We start from the raw sequence: 20,245 nt of genomic DNA on the forward strand, positions 1-20,245 counted from the left end.
GGGAGTCTGTCTCCAGCGATTGTAAGCCTTTTGCAGTAGGCTGGTGGGAGAATCGTAGACGCATAAAACAGTGACCTTGGGTCCGTCGATGGTTTACCGCCAATGGAGTGGGCACTGCATGTTCTTCTTTACTTCCATTCGTTTTCATTCATCATCTTCACCAGCCTATCTACGCCCACTACAGGGCAAAGGCCTCTCCCATTATTCTCCAATTACCTCGGTCCTGTGCCAACTGTGACCAATTTATCCCCGCCGCAAACTTCTTGATCTCATCTGCCCATCTAACTTTCTGCCGCCCCCTGCAACGCTTGCCTTCTCTAGGGATCCACTCTGTTACCCTTAATGACCAGCGGTTATCTTGCCTTCGCATTACATGCCCTGCCCACGTCCATTTCTTCTTCTTAATTTCTACTAATATGTCTTTAACACCAGTTTGCTCTCTGACCCACTCCGCTCTCTTCTTGTCCCTTAATGTTACACCTATCATTTTCCGCTCCATTGCCCGCTGAGTCGTTCTCAATTTAAGTTGAACCCTCTTAGTGAGCCTCCAAGTTTCTGCCCCGTAGGTGAGTACCGGTGAGATGCAGCTGTCATACACTTTCTTCTTCAGCGACAATGGTAGGCTGCTATTCATTATCTGAGAATGTCTGCCATATGCACCCCACCCCATTCTGATCTTTCTAATTATCTCTGCCTCATGGTTGGGATCTGGGGTCACAACTTGGCCTAAGTAGATATATTCGCTTACCACTTCCACTGCCTCGCCACCTATCTCAAACTGCTGTGCTGTTCCGAGGTTATTGATCATTACTTTAGTTTTCTGCATATTAATTTTCAGGCCCACGGTTCTACTCTGTTCACTCAGTGCGGAAAGCATGCTTTGCAATTCGTCCCCCGAGTTACTTAGCAAGGCAACGTCATCAGCAAATCTGAGGTTACTGAAGTATTCTCCATTAACCCTTACTCCCACCTGTTCCCAATCCAACGTTCTGAATACTTCTTGTAAGCATGCTGTGAATAACATTGGAGAGATTGTGTCTCCTTGTCTGACACCCTTCCTTATAGGTATTTTACTGCTCTACCTATGGAGGATGATGGTAGCTGTAGACCAATTGTAGATATCCTCTAGTATTCTTACATAATGCTCATCTACCCCCTGGTTCCGTAATGCCTGAATGACTGCTAGGGTTTCAGCACTATGTAAAAAAAAAAAAAAAGTTCCAATCGTCTCCCCCACACGGACATAGTCAGCGCATACAGTGTATCCATTGCATTCGCTGGCACTGAAGGCATGGCCTCGTTAAAAACCAAGAAAGATTGGTTCCCAGCGGGCAATTAGCGTAAGAATGTGCACAGTTCACGACCCAACAGTTTGTATGCGACATCACGAAGTCACCATTTCTCCGTGACAACCTCAGGGCTGTCTGTTCAGCTGCCCACCACGTAGTGTGGGCAGCTGAACAGTGGGCAGCTGAGCGTAGTGTGGGCAGCTGAGCTGGTGGGAAGTGGCCACCAGAGCGGCGCCAATGTCCTGCTGCACGCCCCTATATAACCTCATTTGGGAATTCTTTTTTATCTTTTGGCCACGTGGCTGAATCGCGATACAGACAGACAGACTAACCTAAATCGTCGGGTTTAAGTAGCCCAAGAAAGGCTATCGTCTTTAGAAAACATGCACGTGTGCACGCATGCACAGAGGAGCCAGCAGTGGGGCCACCATTATCACTCACATGCCATTCTGGCAGCCCAGCCACATGGTGGGCAGCACGCTGGACATCTTCTCGAGCTGGTCGTAAGCCAGGTGGTTGTCGGTGGGAAGCTCCGAGATGCCGTCCTTGACGATGTCGGGCGGGGCCCCTTCCTTGAGGAGCACCCAGGGACGCCTGGGACCCCCCCGCTCCTTGCTGCTGCTGCCCTGGCTGCTCCCCGACGCCACCGACTCCTGGTCCGCACTGACGGCAGGCTTGCTCCCCCCTCCTTCCAGCTCTTCCAGGGCTGCCAAGGGGGAAGGGGGGGGGGGTCAATAATCAATAAGTTGTGCTCACGGAGGGTTACCCCTAAGGCTAGCAGTTTGAAAGTTCTCATCAAATGGAGAACGGGAGGTGACACGCCCACCACACGCAACAGTCAATATGTGGTACACCAGCAAAAAACACCGGCCTGTTACTGCTTGCCCTTCCCAGAACACTATACAAAATTTGACTTGAAAGCTCGTGAACAGGGCAAAAAGACATGCATGTCTTCAGTCATGAAAGGCCATAAGCTCCGATCAAAACGCGAGACAAGAGAGAGAACAGCCATGTAAAATTTTATCTTATTATGCTTTGTGTTGGAGCAGGTACCAACTACAGCTAGCTCCAGATTGGCATTCCTTCCAGCCGTGGTAACATGGACCTCGATGACCCAAGAACCAGCGATAAATAACTTCCTTCCTGCTCTGTCGTTCTTCTTGCTAAAACTAATGTGCTCGAGGCTGTCGTTTGCCCAGATCAAGTGTAGTCTCATTGTGACAGGGTACAAGCCCACAGCAAAATTCAGCCACTTCCGTGGCACCGGCGCCTTTTTATCCCAAGAGCATACAAAAATATGCGCAGGGGTTCTTACCATCAACTGCCTCTGAAACAGCTCCAGCCTTCTCTTCACTTTCTAAAGGCAGCAGAAGAAACAAAAAAAGAAAGAAGTTATTTTCAAGGCCTGATTGATTTGATTTGATTGTGGGGTGTAACGCGCCGACGCAACGCAGGCGATGAGGCGCGCCGTAGTGGAGGGCTCCGGATTAATTTTGACCACCTGGGGATCTTTAACGTGCGCCGAAATCTCGAACACACGGGCGTTTTTGCTTTTCGCCTCCATCAGAAAAGCGGCCGCCGCGGCCGGGAATCGAACCCGCGACCTCGTGCTCAGCAGCGCTATTTTCAAGGCCTTCCACATGACGTACCACAACACACAAGGCACTTTACTCTGCACACTGTTTTTCGCTTGAGTAGCCCCACAGAGTACTCCAACTGTGTTAGGTAATTCAGGTAGCAGTAGTACAGAGAAATAAAAAGAAAAATGCAACGATAATGCCTCTTTGGAAGGAGTTGTTCACAACACAGAATGTGATAATTGCCAAAAAAAAAAAAAAAAACCTTCCATAAAAACATGCACTAATGAAGTAGGTGGGATTAATAAAAGAAATTTAAAGCACCTTTACCCTTTGGCTCTGTCACTACGTAGATATAATGAAAGAAACACCAGGTGGCAAGAACTTTGCAATGCAAGTACATATAGAAAATTTTTTTCACTGATGCCCAATATTATCACATTCTGTGATAAAATAGCCCATGAAGATCTCGCGAGCCCACGTCTGCTCGACCATGAAGGCACTGTCTAAATGAATCTGTTGTGAATACTGCTCACGAAACACATCCGCTTTGCCTAAGATATCACTTGGTAGAGTGCTCAACAGAGGTGACATACACAACTGAATCACACCGCACACAAACCAGCTCCAACAAAAGAGGTTTCTAACACATCTTAGAGCAGCTTCTCGGCTATCCCACAAGAAAGGCCTTGAAACATGGCGACAGTGGCACTACTAACTCTCTTTCGGGGGTGAAGAGGGCCTGCTCGAAGGAGGAGGGGGCGCACTCTTGACAAGGAACAGCTTCCCCACTTTAGGATTGCCATCCTGGTCCTTGGCTCCACCCTGGTTGTCAGGGGCCTTGGCCTCCTGCTTGGACGCATCGATTGTTTCTTCCAAGCCCAGTTTGCTAAACTCCTCGTCCACCGGGTAGTCGGTCTCCTTTGCACCTGCACACACACCAAGGGCCCAACTTTCAGCTGACAAACGCATACAAGCCATTGTAACCCAAACCACTGACTGCCCTGCAGCGATTTGCCGTCTGCACTGACATGCCCTGGCCAGAGGCAACGTCAAAACCGCACCTGGCACCGAGGCTATGCACAGCAGGTGGGCGGGACAGACGTGGAAGGTGTCGAGGATGTCGGCCGGGTTGTTGGCGTCCACCACGTACACCTCGCTGTTTTCCCGGGTGGAGGCGCAGATCCACACCAACGAGGACAGCCGCTGGGCCATCTCTTCCTGCTCTCTCCGCTCCTGCTCCTGTTGCTGAGGCACAAAGAGGAACAACAGTGCGATCCATGGTGAAGGGAACACTGACTGCACAATGTAATTAACGTAAACAGTATAATCCCAGGCCATCTCCACCAACGTGAAGCCTGCGGAGGGGCAAAGCATGCAGCGTATAAGTGTCTTCAAAGATAACTCCCTCTCTTGCCACACGGCGTGTTCTGATTGGGTGTTGGAGAGGCATCAGTGGGAGGAGCAATCGCGTGCTTGCTGAGACGGTGGCACCCTCTCTTGCGTTGAACCGGATTTAAAGCAATTTGCATGCACCATCTGTCCCAGTTTGGGGTAGTGGCAGAGGTCTACGAGAGCGCAGTGCAATGCTTGTGCCTCTCCCTGGGGGCTCGTCCTCAGTGATCAATGAGGTCCCGGCACCAGGTAAGTAGGCCTTTTCTTGCTTCAACTGACCACCTGACCCAGTCAGACCTAGCGTTGAGAGCCAGTGGGTACTTGAGCGTAACACATATTATAACCCGTCTACAAACAGCTTCTGCTTGCGCTTGACAACTGCTGAAGCGGACGTAGAGTGTTCCACAAATAATCTTTAAACCATTAGTTTATCCTGAACCAGTTTTATTCATTATACACTTTTATTTTAGTACGTGTTACGTTCTAGTGCAAGGCGTTGAAAAATGAGTGTCCCAGTGTTTTAGTACCGTGACTACAGGAGACGCCGACGACAGGAGACACCGACAACCCGAGCACCTAAGGGGCTTCGCCCTTAAAACTGCACCACAAGCCCAGGAACATGACATTGCAAGGGGCTTGCCGTTTCTCATTCTTTTGCGTGCGAAAAACATCTACTGAAGCGAACATCCTCCTTCAAATGCTTTATGCCTAGCTGCAAAATGACAAAAACTTTGCCCGTAAGCTTTATTGCCTGTAGTAAAAAGAAGCTGCACTACGAAATGAACAAAAGAGAAGGAATGCTCAAAAAAAAAAGTGGTAGGTCCCATTTCCAGAGGCATTATATTATGAACTTTTGATAGAGCTTACGATGCAAAGCACAAGCAAGCACATCTATAAGTTTACAAATAGCAATGAGTCCTGAACATTACCTTTCAGCACGACTATAACAGGCACACCATGAAACATGCCAAATCTAAAATCAGGTTCGAGCCATGGTAGCACGCTTCCATTCTCTAACAACTTCTCACTAAACAATGATCCAGGTTAGATTATAAAAGGCCACAACACTGATTAATACTAAGAGATGAGCCTGCTGGCTAGAAAAGGGCATCCTGAGTAACGTAACCCCCAACTGCAAAATTCTTCTGCCCAAGAGGACAGAGAGGATAAAAAAGTTGGCCTCTCACCCTGAGTTCCAGTTCGAGCCTGTCGATGTCATCGGAGGGAGAAGGCAAATTGGCGTCGGCTTTCTGCTCCTTGTAGAAGATGCTGGCACCCACGATGGTGCCCCCGTCTCGCGTCCGACCACCCGTCAGGTTCACACCTGCTGCGCACCATACCTGCACGATGAACAGAGTTGCACCTCTCCATCACACCAACACTGTGAGCATACTACCACCATTTTGTTGCAACACAGCTGGCGTGTGCACTGTGGTCCCTGCTCTTCATACACGAAAAGAAAAGGAATGCGCTGAAGTTGAGGTGGTGGGTGTCCCAAAAGTAGCCCATGGAGTTGAAGGACAGAATAAAGAGGGACTAGCAATAATAGGAACAACAACTACGCAGAACCCAAACAGTGTGTAGACTACAGCAGCATGGCTAGACCTAGAGCCATTGTGACACTAGCTAGACCCTTAAATTCCTTCACAGGACAAACTCTTCTCTAAATGAGCTTGGGAATGCCAACCGGCTACGACACAAGCACCGCATGAACATGGCAGCTACCGTGCATGGTACGTGCAAAACAATAGTTTTAACTTGTTAATTGGAGATTGAATAGTGCATGGTACGTGCAAAACAATAGTTTTAACTTGTTAATTGGAGATTGAATATTGAATTATCCAAAACTCATCCAAGGCAATGTAAAGGTGCTTGCCGGTATACATCGGAGATGCTGAATTCTTACCAACGTCAAATCAACAGGAGTTTACAGTAAAGGAACAGCATTTAAGGGGGTGGATAGCGATTCCAAAAACGAAGGACTGGAACGACTCACACCGACAGAGTACTCGCCCAACTAGCCTAACATCAAACCTGACACGAAACAGCAGCTAAGTTGCTGGGAATAAAATTGCAGCGACAGGTGGTGCCCTGCTACATACCTTCATGGGGGAGCTTGTCTCCTGCAGGGGACGGCAGAAGACAGGCACCGGCACGGGCACGTGGGATGGTGCTCCGCCCCCAGGGGTGCGGGCTGCTGTCGGTGGCTGGGGCAGGTCCAGCTTGACCGGCGTTGTCTTGGTGGGCAGGCTCCAGCCGTAGGCCTGCACCCGGCCGTCCTCCTTGCGCACATGCGCCCGCACCTGCTTGTACTGCTCCCGACGCTCGCGCGCACGCTGCGCCTGCAGCCGCTCAGACGCCCTGCATTCCACAGCACACGCGCACACAGAGGCTGCAATCCCATCTCCCATTCAGACGGCTCTGTTGCCATCATGGCAGACTGTCCTCCGCACTGTGGCCTGTTCCAATCACAGCAAAGACAACATTGAAATCAACAATTATGCGGAATATTGGTTTATTGCTTTTTTTTTCATGAAAACAGATTTTTAACGGCTTAAGGCTTCTTTGCTGTCTAACATCAAAAGCAACGCCAGTACCACCTTTATGCATACTAATTTTTCAACAAACTTGCACATTCTTTGAGAAAAATGTTTCCTACAGTTATTATTTCAATGTTTATTGTTTTTTTTTTTTAACTGCCTAATGTTCAAATACAGTAAGCTCGTGGATTCGAACTTCAATCATTCGAATTATGGATAATTCAAATGATTGATCCGGCCAAGTTTCCGTAGAAGACTGTGTAAAGAAGCCGTTAATTGGAACCCGAGTGGGTACCGCCACAGATAATTCGAACCACACACCACTGCACCAACGCCTGGCATGCAGACACAGAAACACCGTGTCTACAGGTCAGTCTGCGTAGGATGCAGAAGACAAAATCGGTTAAAATTTATCTAAATCCCACATCACGGATGTTTTGGAAGACACATGCTTTGCGAACTACGTTGACGACCAAGCGAGTACAGTGGTGTTCGGGGTGCACTGACAGATGAGTGCATCATATCTCAGGTTAGAGGCACAGAACTTGTTGCTGCTAATGGCAAGGAGGAAAACAAGGACAAAGCACAGTACGGCGTCCGCCCAGAAGTCGTGGCCAGATGGAATGCCGCTCGTCTCTTCTTCAGTTTTCAATAAGGAAATAAATCTTTTCGTTACATTCGTTAGAGCAAAAAGTGCCGTCACCTTTAGGAACAAAAATTGGGCCGCAGTCACAGGATTTTCCAGGCACAAAAATGTTGACATGCCCTACTGCTCCAGAATTGCAGTGTACTGTTGTTATTGTTCACTCTCGTTAGCTCGAACTTTCAATATTTCAAACTGAGATACCGTCCCCTCACTGTTCAAATTAACGAGCCTTTACTGTAGTACTGTATTTGTCTTTTACAAAGCTGTGGCTTGCCTTTGTTAAAAGTGTCTGCAACAGTGGTTCCGTCTGTGGTGTAGGCTGCGGCGCCATTTCTATTCTTGTTGCTTTGGACATCTAATCAGACTGCTTCCTAAGCTGTCTGCCATGCTGTCCATGAATTAGAACGCAGACTGAGGGAACGCTGATGCGCGAGTACATCGCAGAGGGAGAACAAAAATCAGCTGCAGGGCTGTGAAGGAGACGCAAGAGAATGTACACGAACGAACTAAACAGTACCTACAGAGCGACGTTATGGCAGCAAACAAATAGATGCTGCAGCACCAGAGCTGGTGGCACTAATTGTAGTTCTGCCTGGAATCATCATTCAAAGCTGGAGTCGTTCTAGCGCTTCCATGCGACATCATGGCAAATCACTCTCTGACAGCTACCATGTGTCATGCCTGTATGAACCAGCTATATAATTCATACTGTCTGCTTACAATGCCTGAATGAAGGTAGTGATAAATTTTCCAAAACTGGAACTATATTGTCACCATCTAATAAAACAGCAGGAAAAAGAAAACAGCTTCAGTTAGCACATCCTGTTACCTGTAAACAAGCTTTCTTGTAGTTATATACCATTACAGTTGAAATAAAGTCAATTTTACCTAGGACGATCCAAAAACACGATTCTCACTAGCTTTCCCTCGCTACTATGAATCAGGAAAATACAAGTAGCAGCCTTTATGATGCACGAAGTTCCAGTGAATAATTTTGTTTTGGCCATTTTGTGGTCTCAGCTGTGAATCTATTGCTGGCAATTTGCTTTAGATCAGTTATATCTAGTATATATATACATACCAACACACATACAGTTGAATTTCATTTTTACAGCACTGCATCAGGAGCAAAAGTTTGTTGGTTATAACCAATGCTGATATTAGAAGTAGACACCTAAATTGCTGGATATATAAAGGGCCATGAGCCTGGCATGGAATAGCCACTTGACTTGCTATTGACTTGACATGGTATTAAAGAGCGCTACTTCAGAACCTCCGCAAGAACAAAAATGTATGCATATATATAGCATTGCACCTCTTAGGTTCTATGATGGAAAGCAAAAAAACACATTTACTCGCTTTATTTTTACCCCATAAAATGCAGCTACAGGCCGCTATTTACACAACGTGGACTATGCTATTCGCTTAGAGACAGCCGCTATCTTAAAAACCTACCACATTGCTGGCACTGGGCCTATTATCAGGCCTACATTTCCCACTCAGAGGCAGTCCTTGACCTTTGGAAGGGATCAGTGAGCGGCAGCCTCAGTCGAGGTCAGATAACTGCGTAGGGGAAAACTCCACCCACAGCAAGAGAACAACCGCATTCTTTATTTTGACTGTAGCTTGTCATGCACTACAAAAGCTTTCGTTTGAATAAACTCTCGTTTATGACAGTTTCAAGACGTATCTTGCATGTTTTAATGTGCAATAAAAGCTTTAAATCAATCACTTAAATCAATTTTTGTTTAAGGCAGTTCAAAGACGCGTATCGTTCGACTACGTTCGTAGCAGGGCAGTGGCCATGGCATTTTGATGACTTCATTTAGCAGCAAACAATAAAAGGCTTGAGGAGATTGTGAAGTTGAGCTATCAATAAGCATGGACGGGGAACACATTTAAAAGGGTTTTAAAAAGCATTGCAGCCAGCTGATGGGCAGTGTTGGCTCATCATCATCATCATTGGCTCCCGAACAAGCACTTGGTTTGCTTCCAAAGTGGTTGAGCAATTTGAGCGTTACAACAATTGCATTTGAAAAGTGTTTTTAGGAAAGTTTGACTATGCACGCTTGCTTGGACACTACAGTAAGCAGCGCGGAAGGCAAAATGCCTTCGTTATAACCAATACCATTTGGAATTCTGTGCTTTTCATTTCAGTATAAATAGCCCAACTGCCATTAGAATTCAGAATGACCCAGCAAATTGTAATTGTCGTTCTTCGGATCTCCTCACTCGCTACATACTGGTCGTTTAAACAAAGCTTGACGGTGTTGATAAATTGTGTTAACACTTTCGTGACCACGGAAAAATCAGTTGTTTTTGGGTGGTCCAGGAAATATTTTTTCCCTTGCCACAGAAAATGATGGATGTTAAAGTGTAAGTTATGAAATGATAGAGGAAGACTGGGGCTTTCCAACAGTAATAATTTCAAACAATAGATTTATTACAAATTCTAGAAAAGATTAACAAAGCAAAAAAGTAACAAAAGTAAAAACAAACTGATGAAAACATCAATGCCACTTTGCACAGGGCACACAAAAAAAATTTGAAATATACAATGTGAACATAAGGGCATCGTAAAGTAATGCTGCAAAAATGAGTTCTGTTAGTACAAAAGTTATTTACATGCATACAAAAATATATAAACACTGGTGCCTACTGGCTATTTTTGGGTGGTCCAGGAAATATATATTTTTTTGCCACAGAAAATGATGGATGCTAAGGTAATAGAGGAAGACCGGGGCTTTCCAACAGTAATCATTTCAAACAACAGGTTTCTTACAAATTCTATAAACAATTAACAAAGCAAAAAAGTAACAAAAATAAAAACAAACTGATGAAAACATCAAGGCCACTTTGCACACGGTACACATTAAAAAGTTGAAATATAAAATTTGAACATAACGGCCTTATAGAGTAATACTGCAAAAATGAGCTCTGTAAGTACAAAAGTTATTTACATGCATACAAAAATATATAAACACTGGTGCCTACCGGTTGCTTTTGGGTAGTCAAGGAAATTTTTTTTTCTTGCCACACAGAAAACAGCTTGAGTGGAGGGTGCCTAAACGTTTACTAGTAGAATAAGAATGAGAAAGACTACAAAACAGGATGTCTTGCTCGTCCTTGTCCTACTAGCCAAAGTTTAAGCGCTCTCCACTCAAGCTATGCAGCACCAACTAGCCTTTACAGATGCCCTGTCAGCCACAGAAAATGCTGGATACTAAAGTGTAGGTTATATGAGAGGAAGAATGGGGCTTTCCAACAGCAATTATTTCAAACAACAGATGCATTAGGAATTTTATCAGAAAATTGTGACAACAAAAAAAGCGGCAAAAAGAAAAAAAAATTGAAAGTAACCTCAATGCTACTTCGCACATGGTAGGCATAAAAACAATTTGAAATATACACTTTGAACATAACACGCTTACAGAATAATATTGCAAATATGAGCGGTGTAAGTACAAAAGTTATTTACCTACAAAAATATAAATATAAACAACAACAGTCGCGCGCTGCTCCGGAGCGCTATGCCAAGGTCAACTCTGGGCCGTCTTTGTGGAGAAAACTCGACTCTCTGTGCAGTCCGTATGGAATGGTCTCACCCAAACGAAATCGACACCCTGCAGATCAGAGCTGTGGTCTTTAGAATAGAGCCAGACGGTAGAGAGACCGGAGAAGAAACTCAAGGGCACACACCTAGTGATGGTCTGGGGTGACTTGATGCACTTTCGCCGACCGTAGGAAAGTCTGACGAATCAAAGTCGTTTTCCGTGTCTGTGCTGCTACCATCATGCACAGATTCAAGCTCAGTTACATCGGAATCCGTCAAAATCGCCGTTTGCACGAAGCATCGGCGAGCTCGTCTCCCCGTTGGCGAAGGACATTTAAAAATCCCCCACGTGGCGGAGAAACGAAACTCGAAAGCAAAACTGATAAAATACTTCCTCCTGTACCATTTGGATGGCATGAGTGGTCCAGAAGCGCTCGGAGAACGCCAAAATTTGAATTTGTATAGATAGCATACTATCGATGGGAATAGGCGCGGTCATGAAGGTGTTAAGAGACTTTGGAGTTCTAATGCTTAATTATTGAGCTTGAGATTAGTTTGACATCCTGCCACTGCCTCGCTGGGTTAGACAGCAAGCACATTCAACAAGATGATAAAAGGTCGAAAGAGCTGGTTCCGAACAAAAACTCTGAAAAGGTTGCATCTCCAGGAAGCAATGCACCCGGCAGAAAAATTTAGCCCAAACTCCAAGTATGTACAATGCAGTGCTGACTACAGCAGAGTACGGGTTTCGGCTATGTGGTTCACGACTGGCCAGAAAAACAGCACAAAACACGGGTGCTACTGTCAACTTTAGTATTTACTGCACCGATGTCGATATGCAACGAATACTTTAGTTGACAGTAGCGCCTGTGTCGCAACTTCTTTTTGCCGCTCCTCTTTTTGCGCTATTTTTCCGATTAACCAATGCTGACTAAATTGGTTGAAAAATGTTTCACACCACAGATCTCATGAAGACAAACTGTCACGGCAAGGTCCCGTGAAACGGCATCAATCACATTACAATGCTCGTATTACTACCTTAGATGGTTATGAGTGGAACAAGCAAATTCATTCTCTATCAAAACTAGACAAATCTTCCCATCTAGACTAGTCCAATTCCACTAGCCTTTGGATTTAAAATATCAAATGTTAAAGCACAGTAATTGAGTTCTGCTTCCTACTGCATACAGTTGCACTCTTTCCATGGCAGTTCTCCCACATTCACTGCCTCAGCAACCGCTTGATGAGGAACGTAAACTTACAGGTCGCTGTCCAGGAAGTCAAAGCCTCGATGCTTCTCTCCTAGCCGCTTTTTCCGCATGGACTCTAAGGCAGGGCTCAGCCTCGTGGAAGGGGCGTTGTAACGGACGTTCACTGTCGACACGGGCTTCTGTGGAGGCTTGTCAGCAGCACTGAACAGATTGCTGAAGCTGCATACCGCAAGAGCACACACGAACACTCAAACAGCGTTAACCACACGGCCTAGAGAACGTGCCTGTACAAAATAGTAACTAGGCCATGTTCTCAGGTTTGAGAACAACGCTGCTTCTAAACTGTCGACTCAACATTGCGCACCATGCTGGCTTTGTGCACTGCACAAAATCTGCATGAAAAAATGCACCAAGAATCTTGAACATGACCCAGAAGAAACAGCAGAGTTCGAAATTATTGAGAAAAACACAGCTTTACTTTTAAACCTTAGATAAGAACACTGTAACAGCAGTATAGGCTGCATAGCTGAACACTCATGCAACATTCATGCTATGATGGTAGTTTTTTTTTGTTTTTTTTTTTAGATTATCCTTCCCAACAGCTCCTTTCTACAAGAAGCAGTACAAATAACAGTGCACCCACACATGTGAGTGAATAGCTCTGGGGCAATATTTTCATGTTTTGTCCATTTTGTGTCCGTTTCAAAAGTGTCCGTTTTGAGCAAGCCCTGATTGGCTAAAAGCGAACACCTGGATGTGACGCCATGCAAGCACGGCGGAGCTATGAGCCGCGGTTTCTTGGAGCAGACGATTTGGAGCAGACAATTTGTTGTCGCCTTGTTGTTGGTTCGCTGGCAGCACAATAAACACATTAAAAATACTTTAAAATAGCTTTAGCCGTTTCAAATGTGTTTACAACAACAGTTGCGCAAAAGCCAACTACGTCATAGTAAATCGGACGTTTTCAAAACGGACAAACACGAGAATACCGCCCCTGTACTGATCCACAAACACAATTTAGTGGTGCTCAGTATACACTGGCAGTGTCACAAAACAAAAACCAAAGAAATGCCAAGCCCATATGTAATGCAACAACTGAAGTATCTCACATTCAGTGCAAAATATGTCGTGCGGTGAAATTTTTCACAACATTCAATTGAATTCAAGCCTGAACTGGACAGCGTGCATTTGCTATGTTCTAAATTACTACCTGTTTCGCGCTATTTTGCACTAAAGAAATTTCTGCAAGCAAAACGAAAGTTAGCCTTGTGCACAAACAAAACAACTTAAAGTGCAAGATCAAGTCATTCATGAAAAGAACATCTAGGAAACAGGAACATAAATAACAAGAAGGCAGCAAATTTAAACCATCACGCTGTCCCTTGATAGTACTCACTTTGTGCTGGAAGTGCGAAAGCGTGAGAAAAGAAGGGAAGAAAGGAATTCCACCACCCATCACGACAAAGAAGCAGCATAAGCAGCAAGTAAGACAAGTCCCACCTAGCAGGACAGATTACCCCGACAGGTACAATCTCAAAAGCGACTAGCTCCACCATGAACATCGTAAAGACCCACAGGTATGGTTTTCCTACTGTAGTAGATGCATTCTGTAGGCATTGTGCAGGTGCCTTCCTTACTCGTGCATTCCCATTCCCACACCACATAGTATTTTCCCCAGCATTGCAATATCAAGTGATTTAGTTTTCAGGTGGTACCTGCTTGCTAGTACAGAAAAAAAGTCATTCGTGAATAACTAAGCCTACGGGAAAGTGCGGGGGGAATTCAAATTTGTTCACTAATATGAGAAATTTGCTAAATCGGGTTTCGTAACTGTTACTGCAACCTGTTTCAGCAAAAGGCAACAAATTATTAGTGACACGCTTACGACACCGCAATTTCCAGCCTGGGCCACACTGTCCCCAGCCATGAAAGAAGGCCACCACACAAGGTTTAAGAGAAGGGGGCAGTGGACGCCACATTACTGAATAGGAAACCCTTTATTCTCCTGTGATGACTGGCGGCAGATACTTTATAAAATTAAAAAATTAAAGCCTATGGGTGTGATCAAGGACTCTGACTTGGTCCTGCCTGCTTTTTCTTGTATTCCTGAGATGACAATGTTGGTACCTCTGCTACAACGCAATGAGCATGCAAAATACCTGCCCTCAATAGCGATCCAATAGCAACAAGGAGGGTAATACCACAGGCACCGGGGTCAACTTGCTCTGTGGAAGACAGGTTTTTTTGTTTTTTTTTTAAGCTGGGTCACATATATCCAAAACTTTAAAGTGGCAGGTGCTATCCCCACCACATCTGCAAAAGGAAAGCTTGCCTACTATCAAAGGTACCCTAAAAGCTTCACCACAGAATGTTGTGTCCTGACAACTTAAGAGCAACTTTGTCCTGTCCCACTGAATGCACGAGATCAAACGCACACACAAAAGCCAGAGGCGGAACGAGCGTTCCACCATTGAGTGCCACTCACATCTTCCAGATGGAGGAGCGGTTCTTCTTGGGGTCGGCGGTGGGGTCGGTGCGGGAGGCCTTGATCATGCCCGTCCACCGGATGGCCTCCTGGAGCTCCATGTAGCGCTCCTTGTACTGGTTGCGCTCCATCAGAACCCGCGCCATCTCCACCCGCGTGAACCGCTTACGCTGCGCCATCGGCACGTCCTCCTGCTGCAGCGGGAAATTTAATTCGCACGGTTAACGCATCGCTTATGAACTTGCTGGTGCTGGTGGTAGCTTCCAATAAGTCAAAATCCAATAAGAAGTCGACATTCCAGCATGCAACGTGGAGAAGGCAATGGGTCTTGCAGCAATGTTAAGGGGGGAGGCTGGTCTTAGACAAAACTTTTTTATTTTTCAAGCTATTGAGATGAAAACTTCCAAACATGTATTTCAGCATTCTGATTTCAAATATAAATTTAGATTTCGGATATCGCAAGTAGTTCTAATTTCATACAGATTTCATTGTTAAAAGCCTATCCCCAATTTTAAAAAAAATCTGCTTTAATGATGCTTCTAAACTGCACTTCATTGCATTGTTTAGCAACCAGAGAGTGCAATGAAAGTATTCCCATGCTTCTAGCCTTCCTACAACCATTTGTATGAGGGTTCAAACAACAAAGTTGGAACCCTCAAACATCGAAGTTTGTTCAAACAACGAAGTTTGAACCCTCATACAATTGGTTGTAGGAAGGCTAGAAGCATGGGAATACTTTTATTGCACTCCCTGGTTGCTAAACAATGCAATGAAGTGCAGTTTAGAAGCATCATTAAAGCAGATTTTTTTTAAAATTGGGGATAGGCTTTTAACAATGAAATCTGTATGAAATTAGAACTACTTGCGATATCCGAAATCTAAATTTATATTTGAAATCAGAATGCTGAAATACATGTTTGGAAGTTTTCATCTCAATAGCTTGAAAAATAAAAAAGTTTGTCTAAGACCAGCCTCCCCCCTTAATAATCACTGCTGTATTGATTTTCCTTGGAGCTTGTACGCTGAAAAAGCTCTCAATGTCTATCAGTATCGGACATTACAGCTCTACGTTTACTACATTAATCATTCACACTAAGCTTTGTAGTCTTATAAAACGAATACATGGGTTCAACCTCTGCTACAGTTTTTCTCTAGGAGCAATTTTATTGGCAGCTCATTCTCGAGCCCATTTTGTCCGCATTTACTGTCAAGCTCAGTTCGATAAAGGAGAGCTCTTTGCTGTACCAAGTCTTGTACAGACTGCTTACAGGGAGTGTCCAATCACTGAAGCAAGACAATGCACATGTAATGTAGCTGATCAGCCAGGTGTCAACATTTACAATCATACATGCGTCAACCAACCACACTCAAGTCACAAACGTCAACCTTTTTAATGTACAAGAGGCGACGTTTCTTTTCTCAATCCAGGAAGTAGGTAACAGCAGCTTGGCAAAAATGAATGAACGTGCATGCAGACTTGTAATGTGTATGTAACATAGTGAAATACTTGCCAGCTTTAGAATGTACATCTATAGTAAAAGAAGAAGAAAAACAAGCCATTTGTTTAAAATCTGTTGCTCATCTGATTAAACAGCCATATTCAAAGCTCGAGTCCCATTGGACATGCCCACCACCATAGTACAGCAGAGCTCTTGCGAGCAACACTCAACCTTGTAAGCTCACATGCGTGCCAAGGAAAAGACACAATTGTTGGTAGTGCAAAACAGTTTTCACTACACACACGGTTCCAGTAGAAGTGCTCACCTCGTCATCGGACTTGGCTGCCTTCATTTTGTCCAGTTCCTCTTTGCACTTCTTGAGCTCCTCTTCCAGTTCATGCAGCTTGTGCTTCTGGCTGTCTCGGGTGTGCTCCAAGGACTTCACTTCACCCTGAAGGATTTCTTTTTCACTGTGCAGAAAGAGAGAACCATTTATCGTGCAATTTCCTACAAGGTCTTATTTTTTTCTTACTGCACATGAAATTTCGGACATCTGCATTTTGGTTCTGCCCACAGTTTAAAGCTGCGCTTTTTAACAGGGCGCGTGCACAGGTACAAATTTTTTTTTAATTTAAATGATAAAGAAATAGGAAGGTCTGTTTCAATAAAGATGCCACGAAAAATGTCCACCTTTAATTTGTTTATAAGGTTGGTACTTTAAGCTAAGACACAGGGATACCATGCTAAGGTCTAGTTTTTGCTAGTTTCCTACCAACACTAGCAGCACATCTTAAAGTGCAACCCTTCAAACCTGTCACTTTGCCATTTGCAACATCACTGCTGAAGAGGTCCATCGCTATGAATAACAAATGCCAAGAAGGAGCTGTGCTTGCACCACAACCGCTTACATTGTACAGTTGCTGAGCACTCCATTTCCTTCAAAGCACCGTTGGTGTGTAGTTGTGTTATACATAGCAGCAAGAAATTTGGTCCGCTGCCTCTTATGCCCCTTCAACTGCTATACTGTTACACATATCTGCTACATGCATTTTCATCGCAAGCATCCTGAAAGCACCGGCTCTTGGCAGCAAAGTCTCAAGATAATTATACCTTAGATATGTTAATAAGTATTAATAACAGCCATTAGATAAGCCTGCTCCTGCACTCAACACCTTTAAGGCGACCTTGCATGTTTTGTTACACGCATAGCATACTTTGAAACACCATCACCACCACCACCACTGAAGCAGTTAACAGCAGGAAAGCTACAGTGACATAGTTTTTTAAGGCCTGCCACAACACATGCAACTGCTCGGATAAAAGTGTGTGCCACAGATTCCCTGCTGGAAACCAGAAACTTGTCTCTTCCGCGCGTATAAGCATCATGGCTTGGCTTGGAAACCAAATACGTGCCACAACTACGTGGCTCTCCACCTAAAATAACTAAGACTACAGCACACACAATAAAAATTAACCTCCATCTTTAGCAAACCAATGCAACAGTTTTTTCTCTTCACAGCACATATGTATCATACATGCTGGTGTTTTCTGTACTAAAAAAGACACTAAATTCTAAGCGTAACGCATAGTTCCAAGGGGGCTGTTCAAACTATTTTATTAAACTTGTTATTCCAAAGACAGCTCCGAAGACTTCATAAGGTTATCACCTCCTGGTTGAGTAGACAACTATTACATTGGCTTAACCACGCTCGGTAAAGAAGATGAAGCATTTACCTAAAACATGTCCCAATGTCATTTTTCACAATACAGTGTGCACTAGGCAGGAGCATGACAAATAAAATTCTGATCCTCTGGACATTCAGTGCAACAGACATGTCAATATGTGAATAAAGCTACATTTGCTTAATAAAAAGGCATTGCAGTTCCCTTTCCTGACCCTATACGTAACAGTGTTTGCAATAAATGTTCTCAAAGATCTGAGCTGAGACATTTAAACGCTTCCAGCAATCTTCTAGCTGGATTACAAGGTCTATCCACCAGTCTCACATTGTGAACGCTCAAGCACAAGAGTGCAAATTTAGTTTCCCCAGTCCTTTCAACAGAACATGACATTTCCAACAGGGACATGTGGAAAGAGGGGGTGAAAAGTGCAGGAGAAGGGGCACGGGGGGGTCAGACTCACCTGGTGAGAAGGTCGACCCTGGCGATTAGGTCGTCTTTAACAATGTTTAGCGCATTCCTAGAAGCAGAAACAACTATGTGTTAATCCAGGCATGCAGTGGGCGAATCGGGAGAGACAAATCATGTTAGTCCTAGTGAACTTCTTCAAAGGCTGCCCCCAGCGCCACAGGCAGTTCCCCTCTGCGGCTGCTATGCCTTTCACACGAGCCCTGCTGCTGTGGCCTTAGCGGTACAACATGCAACTGCTCCCAAACAGCAGACTCAAGAACAACAAGAAGCTCCCAAGGCAGAAAAAAAAAAAGAAAAGAACAGCATAAGTGGACTCACTTTGTGGCCAAAAGTTCGATATTCTCCATAATTATGTTCTCCACTTCCTTGCCCATACCTGCACGAAGGAGTTCATCAGTGTGCGGCCCTGCTATACGACACATCCACAAGATCCTCGCTGATAAAACATGTCTACACAGAAAACCTTGCTAATATATTTCTTAACGGGACTGCGAGATAAAAATGCATACACTCAAAGAAAGAGCATTACCTGAACTTAAACTAAATTAAAAACCAATTTTCGTTAAGGTAAAAATTTACAGTGGGACCATGCTTTTGCAATGTAACATGTAGGAAAATGCAATAAGGAGAAATGTATCAATAGAATTTCATAAGCTATTACTTGTTGCAAAAGTATCAAAACCCCGCCCTTACAAATCAACCAATCAGTGAATGAGTTGTACAAACTTTCTGAAATTCAATAGTAACTACAGAAGAATGCTGGTGCATGTAGACTAGCTTTACTTTTGTTCATTCGTACGGTTGTTATTTTCTGTAATATATGCCCGTCGGTGCTGCCAAGCAAGAGCAGATCCTGAAGTATGAGATTACAGAAAGCATAAGCGAAAGCTTCTGGTTGGTGACAAGCAATGATCAAGCTTACATAGCTTTTTTTTTTTTTTCAGAAGCAAAAAGCATTTTAAAGCGTGAAGCCTCGCTTTGGAAACATGCTTACTCTCGTCAGGGGCTTTAGAAGAAAGAAACAAGCAGGTATGGAACAACAATTACAAGAGAGGAATAGCATGGAATAGCCTACAGACGTCAGAGAAGAATTATCAGAATTTGAAACTACTTTACCCAAAAGAATTTACAGGATAATGATTAGCACTGGTAAACTTACAGATACAGTAAGCTCTCATTATAACGAAGCCCTCGAGACTAGAAATTGGCTTTGTTATAAGCGATACTTCGTTAAAAGCAGAGATGATTTGCTCTCTGCACCCTGCAAAGGAAAACATGAAACGCTGCGAATAAAGCCAAATCGTAAATAAAGCCATTTCGTTATGACGAGAGTTTACTGTATAAGCATAAGTTTGCATTAAATGCTTGCTTTAAGTTAAAACATTTAATGCTTAGGGGCTAATAAACATCTTCATGCCAATCAGTGTTATCAAAAATACGGATAAGTCATGCTTACCGAAAATGTTGTCAGTAACTGTCAGTAAGGACGTGCAAAAACAGAAGAAACAAGTTTTGTTATTACTCAACTGCAAAACAGCACTGCCGCTGGCGCAGTGATTCAGCACACAGTGCAAAGAGTTCAGAAAACAGTTCTTTTTTTTTTTGCAACAGCAGACAAGACAAAGTATGGCACACACAAAAACTGCAGCTTACAAATGCAAACAGCTTGCAAGCATAACACACAAAACAATCAACAAAAATCAGAAAAGTTGTTGACGTTTCACATGCCAAGGCAACAAGCACAACTGCAAGGCTGCAGGGAAACAAACAAATACTAGTTTGCAATAGGCAAGACGCGCAGCAAAGTAACCCTCTTGGCTTGAATGGTTTTGCTGAGCACGAGGACGCGGGTTTGATTCCCAGTCGCGGCGGCCACTTTTCTGATGGAGGCGAAAAGCGAAAATGCCCGTGTGTTCGAGATTTCAGCACATGTTAAAGATCCCCAGGTGGTTGAAATTA

General features: G+C 44.3%; 1 protein-coding gene across 16 annotated transcripts in view; it reads right to left on the reverse strand.

Moving 5' to 3' along the window:
* Positions 1 to 20,245, reverse strand: part of Syd (JNK-interacting protein syd) — a 42,931-nt gene that overhangs the window by 12,700 nt on the left and 9,986 nt on the right. For 8 of the 16 annotated variants that reach the window (XM_077702611.1, XM_077702607.1, XM_077702609.1 and 5 more), the window contains 12 exons: positions 19,743 to 19,760; positions 18,605 to 18,662; positions 18,279 to 18,335; positions 16,461 to 16,605; positions 14,697 to 14,890; positions 12,263 to 12,430; positions 6,364 to 6,622; positions 5,449 to 5,601; positions 3,931 to 4,114; positions 3,586 to 3,795; positions 2,605 to 2,646; positions 1,731 to 1,995 (listed from right to left, as the gene is read on the reverse strand). In XM_077702611.1, the coding sequence (XP_077558737.1) occupies positions 1,731 to 1,995; positions 2,605 to 2,646; positions 3,586 to 3,795; positions 3,931 to 4,114; positions 5,449 to 5,601; positions 6,364 to 6,622; positions 12,263 to 12,430; positions 14,697 to 14,890; positions 16,461 to 16,605; positions 18,279 to 18,335; positions 18,605 to 18,662; positions 19,743 to 19,760 (1,753 nt within the window). The remainder of the gene's footprint in view (positions 1 to 1,730; positions 1,996 to 2,604; positions 2,647 to 3,585; positions 3,796 to 3,930; positions 4,115 to 5,448; positions 5,602 to 6,363; positions 6,623 to 12,262; positions 12,431 to 14,696; positions 14,891 to 16,460; positions 16,606 to 18,278; positions 18,336 to 18,604; positions 18,663 to 19,742; positions 19,761 to 20,245) is intronic. The other 8 variants (XM_077702613.1, XM_077702610.1, XM_077702606.1 and 5 more) reach the window with 3 other exon arrangements.

Source organism: Haemaphysalis longicornis, unplaced genomic scaffold (genome assembly GCF_048455015.1).
Source record: "Haemaphysalis longicornis isolate Haplotype H1 unplaced genomic scaffold, Haemaphysalis longicornis Haplotype H1 scaffold_3, whole genome shotgun sequence".
Classification (NCBI taxonomy): domain Eukaryota; kingdom Metazoa; phylum Arthropoda; class Arachnida; order Ixodida; family Ixodidae; genus Haemaphysalis; species Haemaphysalis longicornis.